The sequence below is a fragment of the Anoplophora glabripennis genome, unplaced genomic scaffold (genome assembly GCF_000390285.2).
Source record: "Anoplophora glabripennis isolate ALB-LARVAE unplaced genomic scaffold, Agla_2.0 scaffold694, whole genome shotgun sequence".
Taxonomy (NCBI): Eukaryota; Metazoa; Arthropoda; class Insecta; order Coleoptera; family Cerambycidae; genus Anoplophora; species Anoplophora glabripennis.
Genome location: NW_019416780.1, coordinates 69,220 through 78,596, shown reverse-complemented (window position 1 = coordinate 78,596; position 9,377 = coordinate 69,220). Strand labels below are relative to the sequence as shown.

General features: G+C 34.7%; 1 protein-coding gene and 1 long non-coding RNA gene across 2 annotated transcripts; one reads left to right on the top strand and one right to left on the bottom strand.

Annotated features, from left to right (window-relative positions):
* Positions 1-2,612: 2,612 nt before the first annotated feature.
* On the bottom strand, positions 2,613-3,210 carry LOC108913106. Its single transcript, XR_001964607.2, has 2 exons — positions 3,089-3,210; positions 2,613-2,966 (listed from the first exon to the last, which is right to left on the bottom strand). It is a non-coding gene; the product is annotated as an uncharacterized LOC108913106 (long non-coding RNA).
* Positions 3,211-4,165: 955 nt separating this feature from the next.
* Positions 4,166-4,784, top strand: LOC111691919. The gene is made up of 2 exons (XM_023455446.1): positions 4,166-4,426; positions 4,490-4,784. Exons 1-2 carry the CDS (start codon positions 4,297-4,299, stop codon positions 4,756-4,758), a joined length of 399 nt encoding a protein of 132 aa, XP_023311214.1. The 5' UTR covers positions 4,166-4,296; the 3' UTR covers positions 4,759-4,784.
* The last annotated feature ends 4,593 nt before the right edge of the window (positions 4,785-9,377 follow it).

Genomic DNA, 9,377 nt, shown 5'->3' with positions numbered 1-9,377 from the left:
GAGAGTTGTTGAAAACTAGCATTATTCAAGTTTCTTAATCTCCAATCGAATGATGATTTCTTCACCTCTGAAATTAACGGGTTCGAAATTCTGGTCCAACACGTCGATTGTAAGCGTGCTTATTTCAGTTCTATTTATCGGTAGATAGATGAGGTGATTTGGTTCTTCGTCGATGGCAAATCCTGGGTCGACCCTTACAGGAAACTCGTATATAGTATGTGACGGTCTATCGTTGTAGAAGGCTCCCGAAGTAATGTTACAATCCAGGTGGATGGTGTGTACTTTTAAAATATCCACCGGTAAATCCGATTTGTGTAGGTTCTTGGATTCTAGGAATTTGTTTGAAAATCTCAACTGTCATATTAGGAGTAAGCAACATTGCTTACTACATATGAAAATTCTGGTTGCCTACTTACATTAATGAAGGGAGTACCCCCCTCTTCTACAAAATGTAAATCTACGAAAGAGATTTTGAATAAAGCAGTGACTAACCGAACGTGTTTGAATAGACACCTATCCCGACACACGAACGAAAGTAAGATAAAAACCCTAATATCACATGGCGCAGTCGGTAGACGGAAAATCGGAAAAATATACATTGTAAAGTGAATATATAAAACTTGAAAAACGTAGCAGAGCGATGGCCAGCGAAAAAATTAAACCTCCTGGAGAGATGGATTTCGATAAAAATCCTGGCGAGGCGTGGAACTTTTTTCTTCAAAAATTCCAGTTCATTAAAGCCTCGAAAAGTGAAGAGGAGAGTGAAGAATACAAATGTGCCTTATTATTAAACCACATAGGAGATCGATCCCTGAGGATATATGAATAACACGTTAACATTTGACAAGAATGAAGATAAGAATAACTATACCACAGTCCTAAAAAAGTTACAAGAATATTTTATTCCAACGAAAAATGTTACATACGAGAGGCACATGTTCCTAAATCGAGAGATGAAAATAAATGAAACCATAGATGAGTATATAACAACTTTAAGAGAACTCAGCTTCACGTGTGAATTTGGAACATTAACGGATAGTCTCATTAAGGACAAATTAGTGCAAGGAATAAGGGACAAATCTGTCAAGGACCGTCTTTTAAGAACAAAAAACTTGGACCTAAATCAAGCCATTGAAATATGTAAAGCTGCAGAAACAACGAAATCCCAGTTAGAAGAAATTTGTTCAGAAGAGAGGATAAACGTTATAAAAAACAAGAAAAGAAGTTGGGCAAAAAATCCACACAGCGTTGGTGAAACTCAAACATATGAAAACGCAGTTCAAGGTCAAGGATCAAGTCAACATCGCGGGCAGGAGATATGGCGTGACTGTGCACCATCGACGTCACAGAGAGGAATAGGAAGAACGATGGCCAGCAGAGTCGGCGCAGGACAAGGCGTAGCGACAGGTGTAGCAGAAAGAAGAAGAGGACAACCAAACATGGCAATGGGAAAATGTAGCAGATGTGGCCAGGGACATCCACCAAGAAACTGCAAAGCATACGGAAAAAGATGTAATGCTTGTGGTTTAATGAATCATTTTGCGAAGGTATGTAGGAACAGAAATAATATTTATAAAATTGGTGAAGTAGATTATAGTAGTGATGATAATGATTTGTTTATTGGAATGATAGAAGATATAAATATTGTAAATAGTAGTAACGGAGATAATGTTAATGTTAAAAATACAAACGATTGGATTATTAGCCTGAAATTAAATAATATTAATATTGATGTAGAAATAGATACAGGTGCGAGAGCAAACTTACTTCCAATTCATATATATAACAAATTTTTCAAAAACATTAAAATATTTCATTCAAATAACAAATTAGCCACATATTCAGGAGAAACAGAATCCATTGAAGTATTAGGAAATATAAAATTAAATTGTTTTTATAAAAATAAAACATATTTGTTAAATTTTTATATAGTAAATAATAATGGTCCATGTATTATAGGTCGCCATCAATTAATGAAATGGCTATTGCCAAGCTTATTGGCAATATAGATTGTGATGTGTTGGGTGAATACGAGGATGTCTTTAGAGAAATTGGATGCACATCAGGACAATGCAGTATCAAAATCGATCGACTAGCAACTCCTGTAGTCCATGCAGCTTGTAAAGTACCTCTGGGAATTAGAGAAAAATTAAAAGGTAAATTACAAAAACTATGTAAACAAAAAATAATTAAAAAAGTGGAGGAACCTACTGAGTGGGTTAATTCATTGGTCATTATTAAAAAACCTAATGGTGATTTCAGAATTTGTATTGATCCTTCAGATCTGAATAAAGTAATATTACGAGAGCATTATCTTTCGAAGACATAACATCCAAATTAAAAGATGCTAGATATTTTTTTATTCTTGATGCAACAAATGGCTTTTGGATGGTACAATTAGATAATGAAAGTTCAAAGTTATGTACATTTAATACTCCGTATGGGAGATACAGACGTAACGATTTATTTTGAACTTAGAGCATAAATCAGGTGGGGACCAAAATTTAGATGTCGACACCAATACTTACTCAGGTGTATAACGGGCGGCCTACTTTCAGAGCTATCTTGTAGATCGATTTTCGGTCAGTGTAGGGATAAATAATTGTCGGGAATAAAGAACTGCATAAATTTTATTGTTTAGTAAGAACAAATCTAGTTAACGAACTGCAAATCATTTAGTTAGTTTAGGTATGTTTTGGTGGTATCAACCTTTCTTTTCGATGCATAGGGGCAGTTCGTCGGGTCACTTTTAGTTGTCCTTAGTCTGGTGCAACCACTTTTTGTCGTTCCAGGCTAAGTTGATTGCTGGGTTGATGAGGGGTGGCTGACAGGGCCTATTTGTGGTTCCATTGGGGATACTTCCATCTTCTGTAAGATTGTTTTCCTGGGTAGGTCAGCAAACCAGTCTTACACGGACAGATGTCGAATTATAGTATCGTATAGGCTGGAGTTCTCTTTTCGTTAGTCTGCAAAAAGATTGGGTTTATTAGTTTTCGATTTTTCTCACGGTAGAGTGTTAGATATAAGGGTTAGATAAGTCTGTAAATAGTACAGTAGAACTAGTTGTATATAGGTGTCATTTACTTACCAAAGGTTATGAGGAGACTTCTCTAACAATTACTCGCTTACACTTCTGGTTCTACAGCGTTATGCACTCCGTTGTCCATCCAGTAAATTAGATAATCTGTTAGTGTATCCTTTCTCACTGCAATATTATGTGTTTACTAGCCACTTAACCTAGAAACGTCAGAACCTCACAGAACGTTGAAAACTTGCAGAGTATTCACTGTCGTTTGTCAGTTTATTTGTCTACACGAAGCTGTCTGGAGTAGAAATTGTTCATTCTGATATACCTTCCGTTTTAGTTTTAGGGCATATAACGAACTCGAAATTGCCTGTATGTTGGCTTTTGGGAGGTTTAGGGAGGTAAATGCAAGTTGACGGTGGTTGATAATAAATATTTCACGGGCTTTAAGTCATAACGCTCAGTTGGGAGTAGATACGAGGTAGAACGGAATTTTCATTGTCATAACGTTGGTAACACCGGATGTCGGTTCGGATTTTGACCAATCAGAAAATAGCGAGGAATTTGCCGGTTATTTTCCGGGAGAGAATTGGGGAAGGGACGACATCTTGTTTCCTACTGTCTACGAGTCCGCAACAGGTGTGAACGCCTTCTGGAATATTTAAGGAATTGGAATCCATCCATTTATGGGAATAAAATCCATTGGGCAAATATTGGTTTCTCTGGCCGTTGTGTGGATTATTGGCCATTAGGGGTAGTATTTTTGGTGAAGGCAGAGAAAGATTCGGGAATTACCGGATATATTCACACCCGGAGGAATTGTTAGACGCCATTGGGGGGCAGTAGCAGGTACAAGAGGTGAGTTCGGGATGTTCACTCTTTTCACTCTAATCGCTCTAAGCACGCTAAATCCGTTCGAGTATTGACCTCTGAGTAAATAGCGTTAACTTCGTGAGGGTTCGGGTACTGCTTTTGTAGTTTAAAGAGTTCACTCCAAAAGTTCCACCTCTGGGATGAGGAGCTTGAGAGCGGGCATGCGCATTTCCTATTTTTCCCGGCTCTACCGGACGTTTTGTTGATGTTTTCAATTCCTAACCTCAATCTCTCATTCTGCAAATCAAATGATAGAAGCTTCATTGTTGCTTCTTCGTCATTCTTCTGTGCATTATTTGATTTGATTATTGACATTATTTCTTATTCTTTGTTTCGCATTTGCATTTGCTGACGTTGTGGTTTGTGCTGTGAGTTTTATTTACATATTGAATAGAATAATGGATGGAACGATGCCCATTATGCATATAACTGGTCAAACGCATTCTCTGGTAGTAGATGAAAGCGGAAATAATATCACAGTGGATGATGTTAACGGCGTTAAAACTGTTTTATTATACAGTAATAATGGTAAGTAAAAATTTTTAGTAATTTTTTCGTTTTGTAAGCAGCCGTAATTTTGTATTTATTTAGACAAAGAAGTCATTACTGTGCCATTAACAGAAGGTATTGCCAAAGAATTTGTACTTCTAGAAGTAAGAAGAGATGGAACCAATCCAAGAGGTACAGAGGAGATTACTTCTCAGACAATTCAAGAGAGCCGCGAAGATTGTGAGCAAATAAAAATTTGGACAACAAATAATACACTTTATTTAATAGAGTGTGTAGAGAAATTTGATAAAGAATTTTCATCTGGAATTAAAAAAAATGTTTGGCAGAGAGTTGCCGAATTACTAATTTAATTTAGTAATTATTTTTTTAAAATAAATATTAATACTGATTTTATTATTTTTATTTAAACCTGAAACTACAAAACTATTCTCTAATAATAGGTATGGTATTTATAATGTTTTGTCTTTTTATTATAGCATTTCTATCTTCTATTTCACCTTCCAGGTCTGGAACATTACCTGGATTAAAATTATTTTCATTTGCAACTTCCTCCTCTAAATTTATATCTTCCAAAAAATCTCCACAGTAGATGCATATATTATGTAAAATACAAGCACAAATTATTAGTTGTGCTATTAGGTCAAGTTTTCGATTTTCTATAAATTTTAGTCTACGAAATCTACCCTTTAAGAGAGCAAATGCATATTCAATTTTTACACGCTTCTTATTTAATAGCTTGTTAAAATTTCGCTGTTCAACTGTAAGGTATCCATTGTTCTTAAAGCCAACTATTAACTTTGTTGATAATTTATATGCTAAATCTCCAATAAGGTAAGTATCATTATAAAACATCACTTGTTGGTTTCTCATACCAATATAAAGATCAGATCTTTTGTACAATGTGTAATCATGAATCGAGCCAGCTTCTCCAGCGTAAACATCGGTAAATAACATTTTGTGATCACATACCCCCTGCAATAAAACTGAATGGAAATTTTTTCTGTTGATGTATGAATTGCGATTTTCATTTGGGGCTACAATTCGTATATGGCTGCCATCAATTGCACCGATTATACCTGTAATTAAAAAAAAATTGTATAATGAAATAAAAAATTTGTTTATTTTCACCTGGAAATCCATTATTGTTTTGGAAATTCTGACTAATTTCTATTTGTCTTTCTTTTGACGGCCACCAAATTACTTTAAATTTTCTATTAACGTGTATGAGTAAATTGCATGTTCGGTGCAGACTCTCCCAACATGTTGACTTGCTCACCCCAAACCTGTCTGCTATTGACCTAATTCAACAGAAAACAAAACGTACATGGGTTTGTGAACAGATGAAGTAATTACCGAAAACTTTCCATATTGCCAAGATACCATATTAATATCATAGCCTCCTTTTCTAACGAAATTCTTGGATAACCTGGTAGGTTTATTACATTGTTTTGCATTTCCAGTCGGACTGCATTCATTTTTCTCAATAAATCCTCAAATGTATTCGGCAACATCCGAAAATGCATTTGAAATTGTTGGTCTGTCATACGAGGAACTGTATTTTCAGCGTAATTATCAATTTTCTCTAATGTATCTTCTTCGTCTGAAGAATCTTCAAAAAATATGATTCTACCATATTCAAATATTGCGATTCTTCCCAAATCAGCCATAATATTCCCAATATTGTGAACCGTAATGTAAGTAAAATCAAATTTATAGCAAATTTCTAACCACAAAATCAAAGATAACCACAAAACCAAACCTAAACTGTTTTGTGACGCTAAACGCTATGATCGTTCGTTTACAAAAAGCTCCTTTAGCACGGTAGTCACGTGATTTTACTCTTAACTCTTGTCACTCCGGTTCCCAATAACCATGCCGAACGCCGCTAAGATCTCTTAAATATCTGGACGAGATAATACCCACCTCAAGTTCGTCGTCATTAGACGTTGTGGAGTAAAACCCTCTACGAAGTGGAGGTAAATTAGAACCTATTATATTTTTAGGCTAGTTCAGATTGCATGTTGTAATATACGGGGCATAGATTAATTTGGTAACATTATTTTAGGGTTCTATTGTCTGGCCCAGCTCATCGTTTCTATTGTCTGGCCCAGCTCATCGTTTCTATTGTATGGCCCAGCTCATTGTTTCTATTGTCTGGTTAAGTTCTTTTTTTTGGCTTGAGTTCTACTGGCTCAGTTGGTCTGGAGAGTTCCCTGGCTCGTCCTTCTCCAGTCGAGTACCAATTCAGTCGTGGGGTAGCCGAGAGGGGGGCTGCAGGATCACGTATCTTCCCCCACAACACCAGCCTAGGCGGAGTCGCCAGTATACGAGGGTTCAGCAGGGTCCACCAACGGTGTACGAGAGATTTAGATTGAAATCCAGGGCTCGATAAGTAGAACCAAATTGTGCATGAACTGTTTACTTCATTTTTTTTTATTCACTATTTTTTTTGTCATACACATTTGGAGAGACCATAGGGTCAAATGTTGATAGATAATTAAGCTGATGATTACTGTTGATGAATTTTCATAGAATTTCTTTAGAGAAAACTAGGGACTAGAATAGGCAATTGATTTGACAAAAACATTGTGCTTTGGGAAAAGAGCAATCCGGGTCAGCCTTGAAACTTGCGGAACACCATCCTAGGTACAGATATATTTTGTCATACCAAGGTATACATACTCTGCGCTTACGTAAGCCCATGGTACATAAGTAAATCGCAAACGAACCCTGCACAGGGGGTATAGCATTTTGACTCTTTTCCTATATAAAATCTTGAGATAATCACATGTTAACATATTGCTTTACATTTTTGTGCTTTTTTTTCCTTTTTGGTCTATACAAGTGTTTGTACATATTTGTGAATAAACTGAGTAACAACCTGTTTTGTATATAGCTGTAAATAAATTGGCCGTAGTATCATTTACTTTTGCCTGACTGTTAGTGTCCTGTTGAGATTAGAATCAAAGATTTGGTGATTTGGCTTTGACAGATTTACTTTGACAAATTAAATTTAAATTACCTGGCGCCCATTTCAAAATTTTGTAAGTAGATTTTCTTGTGTATTACTGGAGTGGTTCTCCCTACCAAGACCCACCCCATCTCCACTGTAGCTGCCGCTAGCACACCCTGCCTTGGGGGCAGGACACCACTACAGGGTAGGGTAGTGGCATTATCTCGTTGACCTAATACACTCCAGACCTGAATTGTACGTTGCATAGAAATATTAGGTTGGCATTAGACAGATTTCTTAGATTACCTTATGGTATAAAAAGTGCTAGTGAAATATTTCAAAGAAAAATGGCCGAATGTTTTGAAAACATCGAGGGTGTTGACATTTATATAGACGATATTTTAGTATGGGGGAGGACTGAGAAAGAACATAATGATAGACTGAAACTTGTTTTGCAAAGAGCGAGAGAAAAAAATATTAGATTTAATAAAGAAAAATGTAAATTTAGAGTAAACAAAGTTAAATATTTAGGGCATATAATAGATCAAAATGGCATAGAACCAGATGAAAATAAAGTAAAAGTAATTAAAAATTATCCAGAACCAAAATGTTTAAAAGAATTACAAAGTTTCTTAGGAATTTTAAATTATTTACACAAATTCATTCCAAACTTAGCAGAATTAACAGCTCCACTTAGAGAATTGTTAAAGAAAAATACAATATATAAATGGGAAGATAATCATCAAATAGTTTTTGAAAAATTGAAAAGTATTTTGGTCTCACCTCCAGTATTACAATATTTTGATCCAAATCTACCTATAACAATGACTGTTGATGCATCACAGAATGCATTAGGTGCATGTTTGTTACAAAATTCAGCTCCCATTGCTTATGCTTCTAAATCACTGACAGAAGTTCAAAAAGCATATGCTCAAATAGAAAAAGAATTGTTAAGTATTGTTTATGGATGTAATAAATTTCATCAGTACATATATGCAAAACGCGTTAGAGTTGAAACAGATCATAACCCTCTAATTTATATTTTCAAAAAACCTTTAACCAAATGTCCTTTAATAATACAAAGAATGCTCCTTGATTTACAGTTATACAATTTAGAAGTAATATATAAACCAGGAAGAGAAATGTACACAGCTGATGCACTTTCAAGAATTGTATTACCTAAAGATATTGATAACGATCAAGATATTTCATTTTCTACGGAATATGAGACGCAAATAAATTATTTAACAGAAAACTTTCCAATTTCATCACAAAAAATGCAAGAATTCAAAACTGAAACTTTAAAAGACGAACAACTTCAAGCTTTAAGTATTCGAAAGAAGGTTGGCCAAATATAAAAACTAAATGTAAGGATATAGTAAAAATTTTCTGGAATATAAGACATGAAATAACTGATATAAATAACTTAGTATATAGAAATAACGCTCTCGTAGTTCCCAAATCATTAGGAGAAGAAATGTTAGGTATTTTACATATAAATCATTTAGGAATAACAAAAACAAGGTTACGAGCTGCAGAGGTACTTTATTGGCCACGAATAAATAGAGACATAGAAAACATGATCTTGGCATGTCATGCTTGTTGCACTTTCTCTAAAGACAATCAAAAAATACCACTTAATCCACACACAATTCCTAATTATCCATGGCAAAAAATAGGTGTTGATATTTTTGAACTTCATAGAAATTATTATATTATTTTAATAGATTATTTTTCTAAATTTGTAGAGGTTAAAAAAGTAACAAACATAACTGCTAAAAATGTAATTGAATGTTTGCAAAGTATTTTTTCTGTACATGGTATACCTTTCGTATTATTTTCAGACAACGGACCTTGTTTTAGTAGTAATGAATTTAAAAATTTTTGCAGAGATTGGGATATAAAACATGACACATCGAGTCCCTTGTATCCACAATCAAATGGTATGGTGGAAAGAAATGTTCAAACTACAAAACAAATAATTAAAAAATGTAATTTTACTAAAACCAATATAAA